At 40.7% G+C, this 27,084-nt stretch overlaps 1 protein-coding gene across 1 annotated transcript in view; it reads right to left on the bottom strand.

Moving 5' to 3' along the window:
• THSD7B (thrombospondin type 1 domain containing 7B) overlaps positions 1-27,084 on the bottom strand; it is a 271,160-nt gene that overhangs the window by 210,888 nt on the left and 33,188 nt on the right. The window contains exon 2 of the mRNA XM_009642486.1: positions 4,398-5,193. Coding sequence (XP_009640781.1) covers positions 4,398-5,193 — 796 coding nt within the window. The remainder of the gene's footprint in view (positions 1-4,397; positions 5,194-27,084) is intronic.

Genomic DNA, 27,084 nt, shown 5'->3' with positions numbered 1-27,084 from the left:
CTCTTTCTAAAATGTTCTTGAAATTAAAAAAAAGCGTTCACTGTTCCTTTGTTTCATGAGCTTTTAATAAAAGCAAAGGAAATGAGACACCAAGCTATTTAAAAGAACTCCAGAAAATAAAATCTTCTTACCCAATAGCTCAGGGAATTGTTTTCAAGCCTGAGCACTGAGGCTTGATTCCTACATCTGCTGGGAGGAATGTGAACACACATCTCCTCTCCCAGATCAGAATCATAACCATCAAATAGCATGTTACAGCACAGCGTTTCCACCTCTGGACTGCAAAATTTTGTATTCATCCAGAGAACAGAAGAATGTCAACACTAGAAAAGGCAAATAATTTTTTTCCCCAAAAACGTACAACAGCACAGTGGTTAAGCACAAGCCACTAGGAAATGGATAATGGAAATTCAAATTACAGAGGCAAACAAAAAGCTGAATGCTGCTCTACCTCAGCCTTGACGGATGGGTTATCCCTTGACTGAGTTTGACCTGAATTTTCACTTACAAAGGCAAAGTAAACAAAAACCTAAATCCAACTCTATTATATCATTGTTGTCATCTTACATGTAGAATGAAGAGTTTAAGAAATATGTACCTAAAAAGACTCCTAATCCTAATAATAATAATAATAACAACAACAACTAACCTAAAACTGTTTGCTCCTGACTTTAAATTCTCTGTATGCTTAGTGAGCATATACATCAGGTTGGAAAATCAAGTTAAATTTATTTAGGATATCTATCTTAGTCTAGCTATGGGCACTCATTTCACTAAATTATAATTTAGTTTGTAACCTAAATAACTTTTTTTTTAAAAAAAAAAAAGGAACACAAGTGCCTTTGTCTCATGATTCAGTAGATTTTTACAACTGTGACAAGACAGAAAACCAAAAAGAGCAGAAGTTCTAGCACATACATTTCTTGCGACTTTTTCAGATTTTTTTTTTTTTTATCAAATGTATGGAAGTGCTTATTTGGATATTTTAATTAGGTGGATATTTTGTTACTGGATATGAGATTTAATGCAAAACTAAAACTTTTCTCTGAGATAGAATGAAATCTGAATTCTATCTGAAATAGTATCAAAAATAATCCAGCTTTTTAGAATAAAGTCCTTAAAAGCTTCAAACCAGATCCATAAATCATTCTATTTTGATGTTATTCCTTTTGCTTTCACGAATATACATTTTCTACACCAAAATTGTTTCTGAGCAGAAATGAACCTGTCTCCAGGCCCACTGATGTTCTGCTGTTCAGTTGTCCTCAAGCGTTTTCAAAAAGGTCTGTCCCTCCCTTCTCCCTTCCTTTCTCCCGTTCCCTTCAATTTTGACAAATGTAATGCCTCTAAACTGAAAAAATATTTCATTAAAAACTCCCCAGCTCAGTTTCCCTGATAGGCCATATCCAATCTTCCTTGTGCTCCTCTCCAAATAACTAACTCCTGGTTACAGTTTTTACCTTTAAAATTGCTCAGACTTTTTCTTGCGGACACACAGACCTTCATAGGTCCAACTATTTAAATGAAAAACATATTTTCCGTACAACGCAAAGGATGCTTCAGCTCCTACCTGAGGGTTCACTGTAAAACCAAAGGATCTTTTTTGCAGGGTTCAAGAGCATAACTTAAGCATCAGCAAAAAATCTGAAATCAGGCACATTTCCCACCGCTGCTGCTTATTTCAGAAGAGGAAGAACACCCATCTGCCATTCCAATCCATCGCAAACTTGTTAGCAAAGAGGCCAAAATGTATGTCCTGCCAGTAATCTGGCATCTGTAAGAAGCGAATGCATTCAGTCTTTTAGTTTTTAAAAACCAGCTTGCACCCCAGCCCACTGAAATCCAATTTTTGGCAAAGGAGTGTTCTTTCACGCCGACGGGCGTACCTGGTACCCTCTCCCATCAGTGAGCAGAACAGCTGCCCTGAGATCAGACATCACTAAAATTAAACATCCTTGATAATAAATTAGGCATCTTTGCCATTGCAATATAAATCAGGAGGCGAGATGAGCATACGGTTCTGCTCCTCACGTGGCCTTCGACCAGGGGTGGCGAGCTGATCGCTCCCGTTAGCTGCCGCTTTCCTGCAAGAACCAGGCGGCGGCGGGAGGCAGGGTGGTGGCAAAGCCCTGGCAGGCCAGCAGCTCAGAGCCCGCCGTTAAAGCACATCTTGGGATAGTCCTCTCCCTTGCCTCAGATTTCCAGAAATTTGTCTCTCTCATTGGTACTTACTCAACAATGTTAGTCCAAATAGGAAACCACGGCCAGGAAAATGAAAAAGCAGAAATAAGGCACTTCTTTCCAGTCCTACAGCAGATGCTTGGCTGCCTGCCAAACCCCCGCTACAGGGCTATGCAAATGCATTTACTCTTCTTCATCAGTAGCCAAAATATCATCGCTCTTGTAAAGTGACATCTGCAAGATCGGGCCCATTCTTCAGAAGAGTGGCAGCAAATACGCTGCACAACTAAACAAGGAGGACATTACCGCGGGATGCTTAATGGCAGTCGTTGTCAGGGTATTTAGTATCAGTGACACTCCAGCCCTGGAATTAAACACAGGCTGGACTTTAGGTCCAAAAGGAGAAAGGAAAAGTGCGGGACTGCCTGGACACTAACACGACAAGACCTTTTGTCCTCTATTCAATCAATGGGCTTTCCTCTTGTATTTGGAGTTAGAGCAAGGGAGGGGTCAGGCTCAGCTCTCTGCACTAAATCTGAGACACGGCCTCAGCAGAAAAAGTCTGCCAGGAGGTGGTTAATGGAGTTGTACACTCCTAAAGAGGGGGCTAGATCAGTAAAAAAAAAAAAAAAAATAGAGAAGCAAGGCAGAAGACAGCTTGATCAGGGGTAGAGTCACTACAGCTAAAGCTCCCAGGACCCTCTGCGCTGTCATCTCACACAGCAGCACAACAAAGAGAAAACATTTCTAAAAACAGCGTCTTCCATTCCCTACTCTTCCAGCAAATATAGCAGTGAGCGTGCAAGGGCAGAGCGACTGAAATTTTAACAAAGTCAGGATCCCCTTCCCAGAGCCTCCGATAAGGAAAGAGATACCAGGGACAGCAGAACAGCTAACAAGTGTTAGCAGACAGAAACCTGCTGCTGGTCACATGGCGGCATAAATTCCAAGTGACTCCATTAAAGTCAAGCAGCCACATGAGCATAAAATCTGTATATTTAGAATCAGCATATATTTACAGACAAGTAATAAAGTCAAGATGTTAGAAATTGCCGGAACAGTTCACAAAGCTTGACTTTTTTCCAAGCAATAATAAAAAAAAAAAAAATCCATACTTTGGTACAGGTGTAATAGGAGGGGGTAAGAAAAAGGCTAGAATGTATATTTTCACCTCAGTATGTGTGCAAAACCACTGCAGACATTAACAGGGGTAGAGAATTGGACATAAAATAACCCCTTCTCTCTGCAATTTGAGTTTGCGCAGGTGCCAGGAGCTATAGATTACTCAGAAACAGATTGATTTCCACAAAATTCAGGAGCAGGTTTTTTCAAGAACTTTTAATGTCCCTGAAAAACAGAACATGAGAAGTTCTCCAGAAATCTCAACTTTCTCAAACTCCATCCATTTCTCAGTCACCTACAAATCCAACCTGAAGCCAAATGGCAGAGCTTAGATAGCTTAAATTTAAACGCGAGAAACGGAGAAAATAAATCTTTCCATTATTTGCTGCACATACGGCAGCCTTCGCATTTGAATTACAGCAAAGCAACCTATACAGACCAAGAGAAAGTGTGAGATAAAACTCATGAGGACAAGAAAAAAAAAGCAAGTCATGTATCTAGTATTGGCATCCAAGAGTTACACCCAGACGGGAAGGCTCCTCGGTCACAGGTTTGCTCACTGATCTATCCTTCTAAGAAATACCTTCCAGTAAATTGGCAAGGCCAAACTTTTCAGACTTATTTTATCCGGTGTTGATTTGTAAGAATGAAGGAGTTTAAATGGGTGTGATTTTAACCTCTTCCACCAAATATATGCAGTACATAGCTGAGAAAGAAACCTCCCTCTCCCACAGCCAGGCCCAGCAACAGTGCAAAGTGATGTATAATTCCATTTCCTCAATGTTTCCTCAAAACAACCAAAAAAAAAAAAAAACCACATTTAAAAAAGAGAATTACTAAAAACATAAAATGAACTCAACAGTCACAAATCATAGAAGCATGCAAAATGCTCAGCGTATGTTAGCTTTGGAAGAAGGGAATTAAATAAAAAATTAAAAAAAAAAAAAAAAAAAAAAGACCATAAAGAAAACACATAAAACTCTGCTTTTAAATCCCAAGAACACAAGTGCGGTTGCTGCGGTTGCTGCCACACGGAGCATGCACTCCATCAAACAACTCCACCGGGGATGACGTAAAAGATGAAGCACCCTTACCTCAGCACTGCAGATTTTCCGTCGCTCCTCACGCACCTGACCTGCCTGGTTTGGTAACCGATCTCCACCTCCCCGGGACGGTGGTGGGATTTGTAGCCGTGAAGTCCGGACGTGCTTCGCTCTCCAGAGTCCAAACCAAAATCCGGCATAGTCCTCCCTGCCAGGCTGACGTCTTTCGGATGGGGCAGCCGGCATTCGCCCCAAGACCCCACTCGGAGGCTGTAGGTGTGCTCCTCCTCCCCGAGGGGACAGGCGGGAGCACCGCAGGCTCTGGATTCGGTCAGATTCGGGCACGGGGCACCCCCGTAGAGAGGAGGAGCGATGACCACCCGTGTCCGGTGCTGCAAGCTCTTGGCGCAGCCCGTGCCGCACTCGGACCAGCTGGAGAACTCGGACACGACGCAGTCCCGCGGGCAGGGCACCAGGCAGGCTTGCTCAGCGGGCGGCTGTGGCGTGAAATACTCACATATTTCGTTGGCGACAGCGGTTCTGTTCAGCTTCTGGAGGCAGCGGATGCTCCGGCGCTGCAGCCCGTGCTGTGCGGTGATACAAGCCCCGGCTCCCACCTCACCCCCAGCAAAGGGGACGAGCCCACACCTGTCCCATCCCGAAACCTCCCACTCGAACAGCTCCAGGTGCCAGTCGCAGACTTTAAAGCACCTCCTCTGGCTTTCGGGTTTGTCCTTCTGGTCGCAGTTTGCGTGGTACGTTGTCCAGCCCTCCGCGTGGGTGCACCAGACGGCCCGACTCCGAACGCCCCCCGAGCCGCAGTCGCCCACACACCGGCCCCAGTGACCTGCAAAAGAGGGAGCATTGAGAAATGCCACGCAATACTCCTGCCACAGGTCTGCCCTGAAGCCCGGGAGCATCCAAACCATACTCTGCCACGTATGACAGAGTAAATAACTACCAGCTGGTCCCTAAAATTCTTTAAAAGCTTCCTAAAGGCTGCAATTCGTATGTCCTCCCAGCGTACTCCCATCACGAGACCACTCAGAGAAACTTGCAGGGAAAATGTGCCCCGCAACATCTCAAATTAAAGGCAGGCCAGGCACATTTCTGTAGCAGTAAAAATGCATCTCAAAGCCTGAGGAAATAGGAATATTTAATTTCACTTGTACAAATGAATATAAAAATGATCATAAAGGAACAAGAATCTAATAGGAAAAGATAGTCAAGTTAGACAAGAGGAAAACAGTCTTAATAGAGCAATTAGTCAATGGAATAAACTGCACTGGGAAGCAGCTGAATCATCATCTGCCGTGATAAAATGGTGAGGATAAATACGATGAAAATAAGACCATACTCTTAAAAGCAGTTCAGAATGATATGATAGGAGATGTGCTGCAGGATAGGTCCCGCAGGGTGCTGCTTGGAGAGCAGAGCCCCCACGGCAGAGAAGGCACCTCACATGCATCGACTTCCGAATCACCCCGGGATGTACCTCGAGCAAGTCGCTTCCATTTGCGGCACATGGCACTATGAGAGGTGGTAGAGCTTGTTATTTGGGAAGAGAAATAAAGCCAAAATTAAACCCAGCAATGTCATTCTTAGTTCTAGGGCACGTTAACATATGTAAGCGGATGAATCTTATTTGAGGATTTGCATGTGAACTTAATTAGAGAAGGCTAAACAGAAAGATTTTCCTGTGACAATGTTATTCGACAAAAATCCACCAAGCTGAAAAAATAATCTGGGGGCTATGAAGTACATAATTGCTTGCAAACTGAAGAGAAAAGGTAGAGAAAAAGCACTCTGGTCGAATCTTAACATATTAAAGGGATTTTGATGATCATGTCTCAAGAGGGTCTCATCTCATTTCTAAGTTTGAAAACTTTCCAGTGCCTCCTAACAGAGCCATTTCACTCCGGAAGACCATTCCATAGCTAATGCTGACGGGAAAATACCCTGCAACTACCCTGTCTTTTGTATTTTTTCAAGGCCAAAAATGAACTTACAATAAATAGGTCAATTTATATTAAGAAATGCTACTCCAGACAAGTTTTTTTAAATTGATTTTAGAACTACCAGAATCAGTTACATGCTTACACTACAAAACCAAACACACACATGAAAACCAAAACCAGCCCCTTAATGGCTGCAATTATAGTATGGAGTCTTCACTCAGCTGTTGGCAGTTCTGTTGGTAATCCCCTTCCTCGTTCTTCACGAACAGAAGAGTTAATCCTCCAGAGCCAGGGGCCTGACATTGCATAATAAAAAAGTAAATAAATAAATTTGAATAAAATATATTTTTTTTCATTGTTAGTAAAGGAGGAAAAGTAAATAGGGATTGGATACAGCCAAGCTTCTCCTCCTACACAACCCGTGCTCTTGCTACGTCCCTCATCCTCCAGGCCAGGACCACAACTCTGCCCTTGCTCCGGCACCTTCTCCCCTGGTGGACAGGCTGGGGGCAAGACGAGTTTTCAGAGTCACTGGGGTTTCGACAGCTCCAGCTTTTGTGGAATCCTTCAGGCTATGTGAAAAATCTTTGTCCCTTTTATGCCTCCATTTCACACTGAAAGATAGCAGTCCAAGGGAAGGACTCAGCCCTGACACGTGTCTTGAATGGGAAAAGGCAGCATCAAACTATAACTGTGCTCTACAAGCTGTACTACACTAACGACAGGCTTTCAACACGATTCAATGTGCTTAAAAACTGAATATTCAAAAAACTGGATCTTTAAATATGCTTTTGAAGTTCAGTTACATGAAGAGGTCCACTGACAATTTAAATGTTCAGCCCTGATACTTCACCTTGATTTAAAAGAATGCTCTTATACAAATGCCAACAGGATTCAAAACCAGACATCAGATTATGTATATGCTGTCATCTCACTAAAAATAATAGTCCCAATTCAAACCTCTAGGTGGTTTTTTATTAACAGAGGAAAGTAACTACCACAAAGACTAAGCATCGCAACGCAACTGTATCACAAGCTTACTTCAACTTTCATTTCTCTGAAGCAGTTCAGCAAAGGCAGTTTAATTTTTTGAGATGTGGAAGTTTCAGTAGAGGAAAAGTTTGGGCTTCACCACTCTTTAAAGCAAAAATTCGAGAGTAATATTGTTTCCCCTCAGCATAGTGCTTAACAGCATTTCAATGGGAGCTTGAAACACGTTACACCAATTAAGGATTTACTACTTATTTCTTAGGATAGCAAATAGCATTAAAAATAGCATTAAACACCCCCCATGGAGCATCACAAAGCAGCTGTAGCAGAGGACTGGCCAAATTTCACTCATCAAACCTACCACTGCTCTTTCACCACTGCAGAGAACTCATCTCGTTAGTACTTGTTATACATTTTTGGGTGTTGCTCGTGAACTACTCTATGTAATAGCTGCAGATTTACCAATCCCTACATTAACAGGATATATATATAGAGAGAAACATAGCCAAAGCCTTAGCAAGAAGTGGCCATTATTTAATGTCAGATGTGAATTTAGAATGAAAAATTACCAAAAAAAAAAAAGCAAGGACTCATAAGTAATTACACTATCGTTAGACACATCACAATTTGCAATTATTCTCTGGCAAACCTGCTAAAAACATAGCCTGCTCTTGGCACACCAAAAAAAGAAACATGAAAAATAAGGTTAAAAATTAGATGCAAATCCCATTACTACAGATTTTTTTTTTTTCCACTTCCTGATGATCTCTTCAGGACGCAGCAGTAAACTTATCCACAATGTTTCATTGCTTAGTTAAATATCCTGTTCAGCAGCTTAAATGAGGAGAAGGATGTAAATACTTCCTAGTCAATAGTCTGCTTTGTAATTAGAATTTAATTATTTTTAGAAGAGTCATGTTAAAGTTACACTTTCCTTGAAATAAATCTGAGTCAATTAAAAGAAACATCTCAGCACAACGTGAATAATAATATTAACTACATTTTATTGAAAACCCACTGCAATTTAGGCATCAAAAGCCAGAACTTCAGAAAGATTCTTTATAGCTCCCAATCTGGAATGGGAGGCCACTGCTAATTAAAGCAAAACAAAATGAAATATAATTCGCAGTGATCTGTTTATAGAAAGTACAAAAAGTTGAAAATAAAGGATAGATCTCATCTGTCTCCTAACCACTGTAACCTAATCAGGTACCGGATGGGTGTTTGATTTCATCACAGCGGGACACCGGTGGGAGAAGGAGAGACGGTGGGCGTACATCGAAACAGGGGAGCTCCCAGCTGGATATAAGGAAAAAACTGGTCACTATGAGGACAACCCTTGGAACAGGCTGCCCCAAGGGAGAGCAGAATCTCATCCTTGGAGGTTTTCAAGATCTGACTGAACAAAGCGGCCGTTGTCCTTTTCAACCTGGATTATTCCGTGAAGGAGCATTTAACTGAAAGTAAGGCTTTGCCCGCCAGGACTTACTACCACATCCAAAAAAAAAAAAAAAAAAAAAAAAAAAAAAAAAAAAAAAAAAAGTTTTTCCCCCCAAAAATACCACTGAGATCTACGGAGTACCAAGGAACCTGCAATAGCACAGATAAGTTTATTAGTCAATGAAACCAAAGAGAAATTCAATCAAATCACTGTTTCCAAAAATAAGAAGTTAAGCAAAACTTGCTTGACTTGTACAAAAATTGTGAGTCAGTGGGATGTCTTTGTTTATGGAAAACTGTAAAGGAAGGCATCCTACTGTCTCTTACAAGACATCTATAACACTGCAAGCCATAAGGACATGAAAGGGATTAATAAATCAAGCCAATCTAATAAAAAAAACCTACACATTGCTCTGTTTGCCATCTTTTATCGGACAGAAAGAGTACCATACTATCACCCCATACAGCTTCTCTAATCCCACAAAAAGCAGGCAATAACACCCCAAGTGTAGTTTATTTGAGGTAGTGTGCACTGATTTGCTTTTCCTGCCTGCAAGACCTACCTACAAATATGCAATAATTACTCTGAAAGGATACAGCGACATCTGCTCTTTGACACACAGGTCACACAAGCGTAAGGCAAGCGGGCTATTCAGACAGTAATTACATATTACAGACAAAATGAAACACCACTAAACATCAAACCTAAAACAGGAATCCCAATAAGAGCTGCTTAATAAGTATGTTATTGCTTAATAAGGATTGCTACAATAATTATGCGCTGTTTAATGTGACATTTAGCTTAATTGCAAGCATTTCACCATCTGAGAATTCGTTCAACAATAAGCATTTTCCACAATTATTCTTTCCCTGTAGCTATGTGCTAATTTGCAAACTTAGGACAAGATCAGCAATCAGTTGAATAGAGTATTGTGTTAGTAATTTACTTCAAACAGGTAATAGATATTCTCCAAGTCACATCTGATATATAAAGGGCTGAAGGAACACTGAAAAAATTAATGGACAATCACTGGAATAGTCCTCCTATTTTCTACACTGTTTTACTTTGCTTTTCAGTTTAAGTATCAAATTTAGGAGCAATTGTTCTAGACCTCAACAGTTCGGTTTTAAACAGAACGTACTAATTCTTAGACAATGGTCCCCAAATATTGTAAAATACATACAACTTCATTAATGCCTGGCTGAGGAATAACCCCACCAGGCGGGATCGTAACTCCAGAAGAACACTGCAGTGTCCACTTCAATTGAATACTTCTGCTGGAAATGCCACATAACCACTCTGGATGTCATTCTAGCACCCTTCCACCAGAGCATGTTTATATGATATGGAAAGCTCCCACTCATTCTGTGATTTCTGAGAACAGAGACAACACAGGAGCTTTATTCCAAACATTAGTTCAACCAATTAATCTTACCTATTAGTAACAGCAGTGAAAAAAAACTTCCGCTGATTTCCTCAGAACTGGTGATTTTATGAGAAGTTTTATGAGATTTATGTAATTTTTATTTAATTTTATGAGAATTATGTATTTTTACGAGACTTGGATGTATACTTACTTATTGTAAACCAAACTGTTAAAGATCATAGCAACTACAACGTATTTTCTCACCACTACTTTTTTTTTCTTTGGCACAAGGCAAAGACATTCAACATTATGCCAAGAAAAATATTTCTAATGATTCTGACAAAGATTTTACTACGCCAATGAAGTCCTATCATTTGCCTATCACGCTCTCTCCATGTCAGTGTACTCAGTCCAGTCACATCTTTCTTGCAGACGACCCAGACTAAAAATCTTTGGGACCAGCTCCATACAGTCTAGGATACCAGGTCAGATATGTTTAGGTATTTTATACCACAAAGTAATATTAGCATAGCTGCTCTTAGCATAACTGCCCTCTCCCTGCTTTCTGAAGGAGCCCTCCTGAATGCCTCCCCAGCATCTACTGCCACATCTCAGCCAAAATACAGCTCTTTTTTCCTTGCCTGTACTTAAATGTCTCAATTATTTTGCTATTTAATATTAACAGCAATCCAGTAAAGTACTTTCTACTATAATTTGTATGAAAGACTCTACACAAAATAAAAGACTATTGCGCTATTTGCAATGTGCCACACAGGGCATATGAAATTCCTCTGATTCCTGGGATTAATTTTAAATACCTGCAGCACTTTTTTAAACTTTCATGACCTACACAAATGAGTAATTCAGCAGCTTAGTTATTCGTCTTATTTTAGATCTGAATAAAAGCGAAGTTTAGTGACTTATAGCCATGCAGCAGCTTGTTCCAATTCTACATTTCAGGTTTTTGCCTTATTATCCACGTGCGGTAAGACTCAAGACACACTCCAGCAAGAAAGACGTTCTGCAGCAAAATGTAATGAACACTGCTGTTTATGAAAATTCAGTGATTTACTAACCCCTTGGCACCTGAAGGCAGGACTTCTCAATATTAAGCGCTAATGTAAACTGCATTAGCTGAGCTACTCAATCATGTGCCCACACCCCGGAGACAGCCCAGGGAAAAAATATTCTTTTCTTTCAACTCTTAGTTAAAAAAAAAAAATTTTTTTTTTCAACCCTTGTTTAAAAAAAAAAAAAAAAAAAAAAAAAAAACCAAAAAACCAAAAAAAAAACACAAACCAAATAAAAACAACAAAAAAAAAAATCCCCAACCCACACGTTCCAAAACATTTCTGTGATACTCATCTGACACATTTTGACGGTTTGTGAGAACAGATTTCTTGCCTTGGTGGCAACTGACATGAGGAGATGAGGCCATGATGTATATAAATTTATGTACACTATAAAAACAGAAAAGTATAAATAGATGTTATCAGCAGATTACAACTGCAAGTAGTATACTGCATGTGAGATTAAAGACATCTCCATACTGGATTACAGATAGTTATAATCAAACCCTGACCTTTTTAAAATTCTAAACATCTATGAAAAGCCATTCCTTTAAAAACATAATAGCCTTTATAAGTTGTTTGTAAATGTAACCTTAATAGAAAATGCAGATGAAAAATGTTTCTTCAATCACTCCCCCCGTGACTTTGGGGCTTCTATTCCCCAACAGGAACAGTTATTTCCCTGCAAAAAACACCCAGAATCGATACAGCATCGGTTAGGCACCATCTCCTGCAGCACAAACTGCCCAGCTTACAATCAGGAAACACGGGCATTGCTGGACACCCAGCTCCACGGTACCTTCTTCTAATTCCCAGCCTCCTCTCTAGTTATGTTTAAATCTTCTCTCCAACCCATAGGAAAGCTCAGATCCCCCCACGCACAACCTTGTAAGAGGTTGAGGAGGTCTATTCTGATATTGGCAGGGAAGCAGAAGGGAGCTTGATGTATTTATGAATGGGATTATTTCTTATTTGCCTGGAGGAACTGGGTGATTCAGAAGACCCGCTCCAGCTTTATGCAGGTTCTTACATTGCCGGTTTGACACCAGCAAGCTTTACATAAGGCTGTTTCTGCTTTTCGTATGTTGGCTTCCCCTTGCTACCCTTCACATAGGCAGTCGCTCCGAGCCATTTTTCCAGCATGCCAAACCCAGGTTTGTGCTCCAGGGCCACCTTCCTGCTAACAGCCCAGCAGCAGGTAGGATCGCTGCGGAGGGCGTATGTTCAGCGATAGCTCAGCTCTGGAACAGACCACCTCAGCCCCATCTCCACAATGAACCCTACCAAACAACGTCAAGATCAGCACTACCGGACTCCTGAAGGAACCACACCGGGAAGCGCGCTGGCAAAGGTTGGCTGCTCTGCTTTGCTCCCCAGGGCTCAGTGCTGGGGCCAGTTCTGTTTAATATCTTTATCAATGATCGGGATGAGGGGATTGAGTGCACCCTCAGTCAATTTGCAGATGACACCAATTTGGGCAGGAGTGTCAATCTGCTTGAGGGTAGGAAGGCTCTGCAGAGGGATCTGGACAAGCTGGACAGTTGGCCGAGGCCAACTGTATGAGGTTCAACAAGGCCAAGTGCTGGGTCCTGCACTGGGGTCACAACAACCCCATGCATTGCTACAGGTGTGGGGCAGAGGGGCTGGAAAGCTGCCCAGTGGAAAAGGACCCAGGGGTGTTGGTTGACAGCAGGCTGAATGTGAGCCAGCAGTGTGCCCAGGTGGCCAAGAGGGCCAACAGCATCCTGGCTTATATCAGGAATGGTGTGGCCAGCAGGAGCAGGGCAGTGATCGTGCCCCTGTCCTGGGCACTGGGGAGGCCAGGGGACCCCTCATCGCCCGCTACAACTGCCTGACAGGAGGGGGGAGCCGGGGGGGTCGGGCTCTGCTCCCAGGCAAAAAGCGATAGGATGAGAGGAAATGGCCTCAAGTTGTGCCAGGGGAGGTTTAGGTTGGACATTAGGAAAAATTCTTCCCCAAAAGGGTTGTCAAGCACTGGAATGGGCTGCCCAGGGAAGGGGTCGAGTCCCCATGCCTGGGGGTATTTAAAAGCCGAGCAGACGAGGTGCTTGGGGACAGGGTTTAGTGGTGGGATGGCAGGGTTAGGGGAGCGGTTGGACTTGATGATCTTAAAGGCCTTTTCCAACCTAAACAATTCTATGAGATGAGGCCTGGGTGGGACAGCTGGGGGGAAGCACCAGCAGCAGTTCAACATCTGCTTGGTATTCCAGCTCCAAGACACAAAGAGAATTCTTATACTCGTTCTGCAATAATTCATTACCCAGCAAACACAAAAACACTGCCATCCCTTCCTCCAAATTGTGACAAGTGCGGTTTCTAATTTTCTTACTCTGTCACAAAGCTGAAATTATATTTGTTCATTGAAACAATGGCAACGTCCTGTTTTTTCAAAACTTTAAAAATGGAAATAAATTTTTTTCCCCACAAAAAAAAAAAAAATTGTTTCACAGGAAAAAGTGTGAAATAACACAGCAATCTGCACACCTGCAAAACCTTTCTGAAGTATCAGGATTTACTTCACATGCACATAATCACAGAAATGCACACATCCCTCTCCAGACATCATTTTAAGGGAGAACTAAACTCTTCCTGCTATTTATATACATATATATATACACACACTTACACACACACACACATATAGCTTCATGCTATTCCCAACTTACATATTTTATAACCCACTACCGCACAGAAGCCAGCATACTTTTTCAGATACTACAGCGATCAATACACCACGGTAAAGGAATCAAAATCCAGAATTGCACGCCAAGGTGCTACCAAGTCGGGCTGGGGTTCAATGGCATCAACTCTCCCTCAGCCCCCACGCAGAGCTGATGTGTACATGGGTACGGAGGGGTTCCCGGGGGGACCTCTGATGAACCCCAGCGAGGGCAGCCCCTCTGCCCCTGGTACTCCCCCAGCTCCGGAGCAGAAGTGGGTCTGCCCAAAGCTCTCGGAACAGAAAAGGCAGATGGTAAAATATAGACACCATGTACTTATACAGAAATACCTTCTCAACCGTATGGGTCATTATTCTTAATAAGCATTATAGAAGAGCTATAAAATGGGCAGGATTTCCCATGGTGCCCAAACTGCTACTAATTAGTATTTCTGCAAAGATGGAGAATACCGATGATAACAATTCCCTGGCAACAGATAGCATAATTAATTCATGTGAAAAGTTCTATTTTTAAATATGTGTACAATCAATTTTATAAAAGCTAGACAGAGGCTATTGTAGAATTATGCAAACTGCTTTAACTGGGCATTTTCTCTTTTTTTTTATTTACAGCCCATATTTAATTATCCATTTTTAATTATTTATAATTAAATTTCCATTTACTCCAGACACTTCTTAAATCCTCAAAATTCTCCAGGAGATGTATTTTGGAAAAGCACAATTCTCTGCAATACTTGGAAATAGCTGTGCAGGAACAAACAATACGAGCAGCTATGCCAAAGTTTGGAATGATAAGTGTTCTCCAGCAGTAAATCAATCTGCTCGTCTCGCAGGTGCTGTGAGCACAGGCTGCTGACAGGAGGAATGGCTGAGCATGGAGCAGTGTCTAATCAATCTAAGAGGGCCAAGGAGCTTGAGTTTCCAGACAGCGTAAATCAGGATGAAGGACTTTAAGATGCAAGTGGTTTTCACTTCATGGAAGAATGACAGGCATACAGCAAATTAAAAAAAAAAAAAAAAAAAGAAAATAGAAAAAAAGAAAAAAAAACACTGACAACCCCAGACAAAAATAATTCAATAAATAAACCCAACACCAACCCAAAAAACCCTAAATAACTAAATCCAATTCAAAAAAATTCAATTTGGAGAGGGTGGGAGAGAAGAAATCAATTTAAAAGGAAGGCAGTGATAAAGACATTAATTTCCAAATTGAAATAATCTCCCACCACATCATAAATTCAGCTTCTTGATTGCAAGGTCCAGAACAGAATAGCTAAAATACTTGAGTTTGCACTTGGAGAACACGATCACATTACCTTGTTCAGACTTCCAGGTGTTAAGATTAGAAAAATCTTGGGAATCTTGTGACAGGAATTACAAAATGTAAGCAAGCACAGCATACCTAGGTAGGTATGGGAAGAAAGAAGAATCTCCACCCCACCTCTGGAGGCTGATTTTGCCAGGCACCGTTCCGAATGACTTACACATGCAGCTGAGTGAAAGCGAAATATTGTTGGATTGAGATCTGTGCATCGGATCCAGGGATCTTATGAAGAGGTTGTATTGTCCCACAATGCTTCTGAACCTTTTTTTTTTTTTTTTTTTTAATTAGTACATTAGATTTATTTAGTTGCTGGAGAGCAGGCCATGGCATTCAGCTACACCCCCCCCCACTCACTGCCCCTCTGCTGCCGTGCTTGTCTGCAAAGTTACCTCCCAACTGGCAGCAACAAAACCTACAAGGGCAATAAAGCATTACCACATTAAGAATAATTTTCTACCGGTTTTATTTTTTAATTTAGCTTTTTCTTTTTCCAGCTGAGTTAGATTCCTTGGAGCAAAAGCCAGTAATGCTCTAAGGATAAACAGAGAAGAGAATACCACAGTCTTGGCCATAAATCTGTGTCAGTGCATTAACATGAGCCCAAGCGTTGCAAGTCCTGCAGCGGGCAGAGCGCTAACCCACCGTCCCAGAGTGGGAACAAGGTCATTTAGGGGAAAAGGCAGGGTTTGGGGTTGAGTTTTGTTTTTTTTTTTTCCTTTTCAATATCTACACTGCTGAAGAAAACTGAAAATAGAATGTCAGTTCCAATAATTTAAAGATGGAAGTATTCAAACATCAAATCGTGCCCTAAAATTATTCAGAGGTCAGCCTCACAATACCGGTCGATCTTCACTACCTTTTCAGCAGATGTTTTGCTCACGTTATTCTGAACTTATAGTGGTTACATATTCCTGAATAGTTTTCAGCTATCACTGAAATCCTAACAGATGTGCATCTTCACATCCATTTTCACAAGTTTCAGCACAAGGGATAGAACCACATCCTTTGAGATGTTTTAACCAGCTGAGAATATATATCCCGAGGATGACTTTGCTAGCATAGAGCTACGCTTCTTTTGAAAACCTCTCAGAGATGTGGCAGGGTGCAGGACACACAGGGTGTTCTGCCGGGGCTGTTTGCTGAGCGGAGATGAACAATTTTGAGCTTGGAAATCTGGTCACTGTTGCCATAAAAGATATCACACCATGATTTTTTTTTTTTGAAGTAAAAGAATGGTAACATGGAAGAACATCAGTTACAGACGCACATACGCTGTATGCGTATTTTACAGGCAAACTTAAGCATCTGCTTTTACAGTGTTAGCCCACACTTTGCAACTGAAGATTTTTAGAAACAAACGTTCTTCTACATAAGTAATCATTTAACAAGGCCTCAGAAAATGCAGTCCTTAATGGATTTAATTAACAGGTTAATGATGTGCATAGCATGCATGCTCTCAAAAGCAAAGATTTTCACATTAAGCTTGTTTCTGTTTCACAGAAGCAGTTTTCTGTAGAATATCTGTGCTAATGTAATTACACATCTGGTACTTCAGCTGCTTTCAATTGCAGAGATATTTATAAACAGTGCTACTAATTTACACAAGAGTACCTAGGTGTTCTAATGTTTTACACTACAAATAGAGATATTTGCATGAAAATTCAACCAGGTTCTCTTTTGTAGCCCTGAGTGGTTCTAGTGAATATATAAAATGATCATTTAGCCTGTAAAATAAATCTAACACTTACACTGCTGTCATGACTGCTTGGGAAACCTGCATATACTAAGCTTGCCTCAAGTTCACCTTGATATAAAGGGGTCAAGTACAAATTTTTCGACAGTTTTAAATTAAACGGCAGCACTGGTAATCATCTTTGTTCCACCGTGTCACCAACATGGCAAAACTAATGTTTTAAAATATCATTTCTTGGCAATGTTCATTCATCATCCTCACTGTAACTGGGAAATGATCAAAAACCAGGCCAGAATAATGGAAATCCCACATTATCTCTACCAGCATTGTCAAGAAAATGCAGTGGTTATTAATTTAAATATGCTTCAAAGAACGATCACAACTTCAAACACAATTCTAGAAGATAAAGAGTCATTCCTGCCTCGAGCTGTTTTCAGTTCAGTTTAGGTCACATTTAGGTTCATCGTGATAGCACCTGAAATCCCCCAACTTACTAAATATTGACGGGAGATGCTGCTGCCCTAAGTGTTTCATCAAAGGAGCGGATGAGTCCCAAGTCCTGACGTTATGGAAAGGAGATGCTATCAAAGTAACCTTTCAACACCTGTGTGCTCAAGCTCAGGAATGGCTGCATGGGAGAACAGATAAGCCAAGACAAATACCCCTGTTTGCTTCATATTTTAAGGCACATCTGATTCAGAAAAAACATATGGTATTTAACAAAAGGAAAAAAAGTATGTGTGAATGTGCAAAACTTTGACGTCAAATATATATACACACACATATGTATATATATGCTATGAGATAATTATATCCAAATTATTCCATTTCGTTCACATTTTGGAATCAATCCGTGATTTTTCACTTGGTCTGCACCCGGTGCAACAGAAGCATATGTAAAAAGTCATGATGGCCATAGCAAGGGTTCTGAAATACCGGAGCCAGCTCCTAATCCTTCTCTGAGGAGACACTTAGAGTGTCCTGGAGGTCGCAACGGAGGCCACAGATATGTTTGAAGGTGACATGATGGCAGGCAAGGGACAAAAGACCGAAATCTGCTCATCGAATTACTCCAGCCCCCCCGCCAGTAATCCAGACAGGCAGAACAAGGAGTGATTTTGGGGGATGGGAATAAAAGCACTTAGCTAATACTCCTGAACCACAGATTTCAAAGGGCTTTTAGTTTTGCTGGTTTTATACGAGTAAGCTGTTTCCAGATGAACCAGCTCATTAGCGTATCCCAGCTGGTTCATTAACCAGTACATAGAGATTCAATATCACCATAAGGAAACAATAAACTGCTGCAGGAAGAGCTTTCTTGATGGAGTGGGCTACCTGGCCTCTTCCAGAAGGAAATCCAGCTCTTAGTCTTCTGCCCAGGCAGGTTTAAAGAATTACAAAGTTCACAGCAAAGTTGGCGTATCCATCCACCAACTGCCACACTAATAAATCTGTCTGCTCCCTCAACTGATGGACAACACTCAGCTGCAGATAAATCAGACTGGTAGTTCTGTGAAATAAGAAAAATCGGTTCTTCCACTAAGGATACTGAAATAACAGCTCTTAATTGAGTTTTCATTCCAGTGGGCATTCTTTAATTCAATCAAGCCACTTGGAAATAGTCTTCTATTAGAAATGTCTATTCCTTTTTTACGATTCCCACAATAAACATTATTCAGAATATTCTGAACTAAAGAAAGCCAATTTGATCTGAGATCCTTTTAACAGTAAGCCATATATTTTTATATATACACATAGAAATGACTGGTTGAATGGCAAAAATCAATGAGGAAAAGGGAGCTAAGAAAATGTAATCCATATTAATTAAATGTTAAAAACATTTACAGTCTGTCCTGTTTGAAGTTTAGAAATTCAAGATATTCCTCATCTTTGAAAACTGACCTTAAATGACTCAAGTTCTTTCTCAGATGAGGAAGAAAGATTTTTAGTTTACTTCAAATCTTGGTATTACTGCAAATATAGAAAGCGGGTTCCAAAAAGTATAAACAGAATGCATATATATATATAGCTAATAATGCGCATAATCTTTAAGTATTTTTAAAACAAACAAAAAAACGTACTTCTTTAAAGAGTATTTACTGTTCTCAGGACATGGTTTTAAAAAATTCACATTAAATTCTTTCTTACACTAAAACTGGTATGCTAGATTTAAACTCCTGCTACTTTACTTTCTTTACTCCCTTAAAAGTAAAGGAGAGGAAAATATCTCCTGGACCCCTGAGCTCAGTAACTGAGACTGTAACATCGGCAGGTTTGTCATAGATTCTTCTAGTAAAAGGTCTCAAACAGCTCCATCAATTAGACACATCAGGTTTATTGTCCATCCCTTTTCCCAAACCATTTCACTGCACCATCTTCGCATTCTCAAGTATTCTAACTTGAACCAATGAAACAACCTTGACAGGCAAACTAAGCAACTCAATACTTTCCTGCATTAATTTTTACACATGCAAAAATATATTGTTAATGATTACTCAAGCCAACGTTTCCATTCATCTAAATTTGTCTGATTACAGTAGTTTCTGCCCAAAGAATTTTCCCCTAACAACTACAGATGTGTGGTCAAAAAAAAAAAGAAAAAAAGAAAAAGAAAAAAACTCCGATCTAATATACAAAAAAGGCACCATATGCAGTAAGTAGGGGTGTAACATGGACCAATGAAGAAAGATAAAGTTGTAAAACTGTGTTAGGAAATTAATGACTGTGGATTAAAAACCGTGTTGGGAAATTAATGACCTCACATGAGGATCTTATTCCTCATTGTAGGAAGAAGAAACCAGTATCATGAACTTCATATTCCTTCTAGGAGAAGACCCCAGATGCTGACAACCCACCACCAGGATGAAACCACCAACCTTAGGGCACAGAGCAGCCACACAGCCTAACACCAGGGAAGATGCAGAAGCCGGGAATTGTGTGTGTAACAACTTTAGCTGCATTACTATTCTTTCTTTCTGTTACAATTACATCTGGACTAATAACGATTAGACTCCTAGGATTTCAGTTATACTAACAATAATTAATTGGCTACACTTATATCTGTGGTGCGCTTCCTCCTTGCCCAAGAACAAGGAGAGAAAAATTTACCTTAAAACAGACACAAATGCCTGCTGTAATGCAACATATTCAAGTATAGCTTAGTCTCGGGAATAAATCACCTTCGGGTATTTGTGTAAGTAGAAATAAAGACGTTTGGCATCAACCCTCTTAAAAAGATTCTTTCCATTTATCAGACGCTGCAATGCCTTAGAAAAACAAGTTCACTACAGCTCCCCGAGTGCAAAGTTCAGAATCTCAGGTATTGCAACAGATCTTAATCTTTCCAAATAACTAATTTCATTTCACATGTAATAACTGAAGAACACTATGCATGACAAAGATACTTATGATAACAGCTGCTTTTAATTTTTTTAAATACCAACTAATCAGAGATTTTATAAACTCTTCCTTAGATTAAGGCTGTACTAAAGCCCTTCTCAAGTTTCGTATGTGAATAAACCCATCCATAACCACAAGTCTGTAGGGTTTTTTACATTGATAATTTATGGGCAAACAGATTTTCCCCCATCGAAACTTCCATGAAGCTCAGAAATACCTTTTTATGGCCACATGAAACTCCTAAATCATGCATTTATAATGAAACTGCTTATACAAGCTACATTAAAACATTAATTCAGTATCAAGTATATACATAAACGGCGCACAGCAATAACAACAGCATATGTCATCTGACGCAGGAGGATTACAGCATTCAACAGCTGGACTGTTAGAACAAGTCACTGGGTGCCAATCACGCTGATAAAAGATAGGGGGGTTTACTGATCACGATGCACATCCTTTGCCCCAGGGAGGAAGGAGAACAGCTGCTATTTCCCATAAAATCCTTCATATGTCCTCTCTTTAGGGAATTCAAGCCCCAGACAAATGAACTGGTTGGGCAGGCAGGAGAATTCATTAATTTCTTCCAGTCTATTTTCATGTATGCGTTTGCTAGCTCAAGGAGAAAAATGTTTTTACAAGAAGACCACATATCTTCTCCGGTTCTCCGCTCAATGGGTTATGACAGTCAGGACCTGCGGTCACTTGACAGAACCACCTATGGCGTCATCTTCTAAAGGAGAAGACAGATGGCCAAACGCAGGTCTCTGTTATACCAGCATCAACTCAAGGTGAGCAGACTGAGTCCACATTCCTACTCTGTTGCTCGTTTATCTCTGCCCTACGTTTTGGGTGTCCAGCCAATTGCTAAGTTTCATTGATGAACCTCGCTTTGCCAAGAAACATTTTAAGCAATGTCTTTGAATTTCCAAATGGATATCAGGCTGTTAAATAAGTTCTTTCAGGATGTCACAGGAAAGAAGCCAGTATCGACTCGGACTCGCTTCCAACTGATGCCTAATCCATATTACAATAATAATGTAAATTATCACATCGGAGTGGTTAGCCGTTGTGGTCGGATCACATGGCAGGCAGGCAAGCTCAACCAATAAGTAAACTGTGAGGGAGAATGGTAAATGTGCTGATTATGTAAATGTAAGTGTTTGAAGTCAAAGATGCGGGCCTGTATTTCACTGATAAAATGCGTAAAATAGAAAGAGACACCGCGTAAGCAATTAAATTTAACTTTTTAATCAATAAAAGGGAAACTGGGACCTAAATCCACTTTATGGGATTTAGGAATCAAAGTCTTCCTGCAACTCAAAGACAGCTGTGATGCCCATTTAACGAGAGGGGAACTTACCGTAAGACAAAAATGTCACATTCTATCTTGATACCACACACAAGAGAGTTATCTGTCACCAGATCAAGATAATGTGGTGGTAATGATGCTCCTGATCTTTAGCTCTGGTTGGCAGTCTTTGTAAATAAAGCTGTGTTTGCAACAGTTCTGATGGCAGCATCGCACAAGAGTTTGACGGATGGGCCTACCTGTCCTTGCTAACACTTTGGATTTCTGTAGGGCCTCCATTTCCCCAAGGATTCCAGAAATAGGAAGCATATTGTGCCTTTAAACTTGCGCTTCATTGTAAAAACTCAAGCTTGGCAGAACTTGGGTTGGTACCACAGTGTCCACAGCTGCAAAGCATCAATTCGTCCGCCTTGTCCTCTGAGAGGCAACCCAAGCTATCAGCCACAGCGGCCCAATACCGAGTCGGAGAGCCGTTTCGACTCCACTACTGCCTGCCAAACACAGAGTCCACTTAATTTTTCTTTCTCTCCTCATGGATTCATTTCCCTATGTTGCCACTCAAACACAGCACAATCTGCCACCAAACATCAACTGCTCCTCTTCCCAAAATTCAAAAAATTCAGCAATTCCTAGACGCTGCTTATACCAAACCTCCCCCACTGCCCTTACATACGACTGCATGTGAACTGCTGTTCTGTATTTTACCTTTCAAGAACTGCAGCCACATCCATTTATCTGTTTTGTAAAGTACTGTACAGTGCTACAGCCTTATTAAAACAAATAAATACCCTTACTGATGATATTTCCCCATAAGAAAAGGAACTGAGAATATATATGCAGCAGATAGCGTATGTATATAAACACACACTCAGAGGTATTTACCGATGCAAGAATAATTGAAAAATAAATTTACTACACATAGCCAAGGCTGTGATGGTCAGGCTTCATTCTAAAAAGCACAAAACGACTACCATCTGCAGCGCCTTTGATAGTTCACTAATTAATGATCAAGAATGCATTTGCTTCAGCATAATTTTATGCTTTTATATGGATATCTTATTTGATTATAATTATCACAGACTGTAGAAGTTTATTAGGGCCAATCATTTCTTAATGCAATTAAAATCCCAAGGGAACAATATGAAGTAATTCTTATCGGTGAAAATGATGAGAGCTTATAACCAAAAGGGACCCTACTAGTCTACCGCAATCATTCCAAAATATAAAATTAAAACAAACTGCATGAATTTTTCAATACATTTGCGTGGATACCTGAGTTAAAACAATCAGTAGGTGTTAGAAGTTGTAGAATGAGCTGATCATCAGGCTTCTTCTAGCTCCTCCAGTATTCACCTCTTTGGGGAAGGGATTATGCAGCCTTTTTCTCCTCCTGGATGAAATCACCCGCTCTCAAAATAGCTCTCTGGGCTATTGCCTCTGCTTCCCAGCCCTCTGAAGGCAACACCTCTAATTCTTTCCCTTTCACAATGCTGTGACACCTCCTATTAAAATGAGTCTAAAAACCATTTCTTCACAACACAAATAATTATTTGTTCTTTCACCCAAAGGTATTAACATGAAGATTGGAAGGTAAAAACAATAAGAAGCCTCTACGAGTGGATTCAATATACATATATCTTATCCTGCTCTTTTATACGTTTTTAGAATTCCTCCACCTCGGAGCTGGTAAAACAAATTATTCTCTTTCCCATTCTGTCATTCCCTCTCTATTGTCATCCTAAAGGTGTTCCTTCTCTTTCTCTGCCCAGACAAGAGGCTTTCAGGTTTTAGTATGCTCTTTACCCCACGACCTCCTTAAGAAAAGTAATACATAGCACGCTGATGGGTGCCAGAATGTGATTTATTTCCCATTTCGCAGTTTCCCCACAGTTTCCCCCGAGAACCCAAGTAATCACTGCAAGAACATCTCATCACTGCCACTGTTTTAGTCCCATTTGCTCCCCCTTAAGAGTGCCTTTTGATTTAACATCTTGCATTTAACCAAGATAATACTATAGCGTTCTGAAAAACGCTGGATTTTCAGAAATAATCTTCAGCGAGTCAACCCACATCGGATGGCTGTTTACACAGCTGTTTCCCAAAAATACAAATTTCCACTATTCTTGACACCATTTTCTCATCTATTTAAGCATTTTGTAGTTCCATTGAATGAGGCCCAGTATCTGATACACCATACAAAACCTGGAAAGAAACTAACTTCAAAAAAAAAAAAAAAAATAAACATACCACAAAAAACAACTAGTTCTAAAGAAGGTAGCTGACGTTTTTCTTAACAAACACAGACCAAAAAAAATCATCTGTAGAAGCAGAAAAGGCCGATCAAGAAAACACCAGCCGGCATTATCTGAAGCCAACAGCCTCTTTCTCCAGGCACCTACGCCAAGCGTGGTAAGCAGCCCGCTCCTGCCGGGAGAGGTACGCCAGGGCAGAGTTTACACCAGCGGCTCAGCAGAGCAGGGCTGGGCAGCGGGTGCTCGGAGCCAGGACACCTTCGCTGCCGTCAGCCGCCAAATGGGACCCAAGGAGGAGAACCACCAGAGGCACAGAGTGGAAAAAGGTTGGCTTCAATATACATCAGCTCTGGTTGTTCCTAGGAATGACGCAAGAGAAATACTGTAACAGTAAAGTGCGACCGGCAGGGAACTATTTGCCTGAGTATGCTTAATAGCACAGAATATACACGTTTCTTCTTCTGTCAATATTCCACTGCATTAGCTTTTCTCCTGAGGCTTAGAGAAGTCCTTCCTCCTCTAATCCTGTTTTCCAGTGACAATTTAAGAACCAAAATGACAACAATTTCCTGTTTCCAGTACTAATTCACAAATCGCCAAGGTTTGGGTTTGGTTTTTTTTTTTCCTACCCATTCAGCCACGCTCAGTATTCTCCCAGAATACGAGTTTGAAGTGTTCAGACCAGCGACTCCTCGAGGGGTAATGTAGATGGGTAGAGAAGGATGGGGAACCACTTCTTTTTAAGTTATATGTTTGCTCATTTTTATTTCTCTTCTTTGAAAAGAATATTAGAGTCATCTTAGAGCAAGGCATTTAGCTCAAGGCAGTGATGCTTAGTCTCTCCAGCCCCGCTGGACACCCAGACTGGGCACCTTAGTTTTACAGAATAGCACTTTACTGTACTTTGCAATACACGGAATAGGTATTAATTTCAAATACTTCTGCTTGTCTGGAAAAAAAAAAAAAAAACACACAAAAAACCACTAAGCAAAGACTTCTGCTAAAAAAAAAAAAATCAGCATTGCCTGTGTTTGTCAATTTATTTGCCACATCTAGGAAGCCCAACGAGCCCATGCATTGGCAATGGCATCTAGAACAGCCACGGTTGTGTTGTTAATTGCAACACTTGCCAATTATGAACTGCAACAAATGATAATGCTATTTAATGATTAAATATTTCAGCACTAATAAATTAGGAAATATATATATATGAAGAGATCTAGGAACAGGGTACATGCTTGCTTCAGACCTCATGCGTCAGGTAATTCTGTATGGCAGACATTTAAATGGCAGGGAAGGTAATCACTTTTTTTTTTTTTTCCTCTTTTTTTAAAATTACCGGTGCCAGTTCCAAACCAGAATACTATTTCATTCCAAAATGGAAAACTGCATAGCCTGAGTCAATGCCTGTGAAAGTCACTGGAATGCTTAGGTATATTTGTGCTGTATTTTTAGGATAAAAAAGAAAAGAAAATTCTGTGCCAACAGTATGACTCAATGCCAATTAAACATTAACACCTCAGGCGTTTTCCTTCTGGTTTGATACTCAGTTCCACAAATGTAAGTTCAAAGGGAAGAGTTGTTTCAAGCCCACATTTGGGCATATAACATGTTCCCTATGAAATGGAAATCACTTGATCACCTCCTATTACTGGCTAATGTTGAAACCAAAATGAACTAGTGTTTTCAAAAGGCAAAATATTATCTTTAAATGTCCCACATAGATATTCAGGAATTTGCATCCTACTGTTGCCCTGCAATTTCACAGTCCTTATTTTACATATTTCCTGTGAACTGGCTCATGTGAGAGTGCAGATACATATGGAGGAGGAATCACACATAACTAATTGTTATGGGCTAGGTGTCAGGACCTAAATATACATCTATAATAAAGACTTGTGATATTTCTGTAAGAGCAAACCACTGCTGCTAAGAGGATGGGGCGAGCACTCAAGCGCGCTGACTGGCCACGAAGGGCCCTAAAGGGATGAGCCCTCTCCCGTTAATGAAGAGCAATAGGTTTCTCCAGCAGCAAACTGGGAACACCCAAGTCATCCCCACACATGGACCTTCTCCCCAGAGAAGCTCCTTTCACCAACACGGACGTAGGCAAGGTTAAAGCTAGTCTTTCTGCACACCCCTGAATTTTCCAGCTCTTTCAGTAGCAATCTGTACCTTTAAGTCACTCCTAATTTAGGGCAGATTTTTAAAAAATATTTTGTAGGCATTAAGCGTATAAATCCTTGCTTTTAAGAAGGCATATCCCATTAATTACCTGAACTGTTTTTAAGCCTCTAGCTATCTCTGAGAAGTAGTTGCTGAAATGGTCTACTGAGCCACAGAATGCTGAAAACTGGGAAGGTTCATGGGGATAGGCGGGAAAAGACTTAATTCAGTACAAGATGGTAAATCAGGTTAAAAAGGGAAAGGAAAAGGATGCACATGCCTTCCACTGTGAATACTCTTCTCAGATGAAACCCAACTATCAGATCACCTTGAAACCGAGTTTCAAATGCGATTTCACCTCTACAATCTCTCCACTATCCATCCAACAACAAATATTAAGCTTCTAATTAAATAGCACAGATTTCATCCGTAGCCCTGCCCTGGCCATGCAATCCTCAGTCTCTCTTTGCCCCCTCAAAAACAGTACGCTAAAATTCAAGTGTTTCTAAATACCACTGTCCCAATCTTGCAAGAAATACTATAACAAGAAAAATCAACTGGGTGCACCAGAATAGCAAAATCCTTGACTCGCCGGCTTAAATTGATTTTTTTCTCCTTCATACATATAATCTCTTAAACCCTTCATTCAATATTTTTGCCCACCCTATAATGTGTTCATAAGACATACACAGCAACTCCTAACTCATTCCCTGCTCTTCGCCATGAAGTATGCTTCAGAACAGAGTAACAAATATCTCATTTTAACCAAAAATGGGAGAAGGGTCCTGCATGGCCACAGCTGCAGCTGACAGCCTGAAACCAAAGACCTCCCTGCCTACCTCAACAAAAACGTCAGCCATCCACATCTTCCATTTGTTCTATGTCCACTTCCCTCAGCTGAAAAAAAACCACATCTCATGCTTTCCAGCTTAAATATGTTTCCCCTTTCCCATTACCAACGTAGTTCATGCTCTTGTTTCCTCTGAGTAAGTGATCGCTATACACACGGTAACGCTCAAGTTTCTCACTGGCTTTGGTGGAAGTCAACGTAAGCAAAGGTCCTCTC

Source organism: Egretta garzetta, unplaced genomic scaffold (genome assembly GCF_000687185.1).
Source record: "Egretta garzetta isolate BGI_Z169 unplaced genomic scaffold, ASM68718v1 scaffold197, whole genome shotgun sequence".
In the NCBI taxonomy this organism is placed as follows: domain Eukaryota; kingdom Metazoa; phylum Chordata; class Aves; order Pelecaniformes; family Ardeidae; genus Egretta; species Egretta garzetta.
The sequence above is the reverse complement of the archived record's forward strand: the minus strand, read 5'-3'. Positions and strand labels throughout refer to the sequence as shown.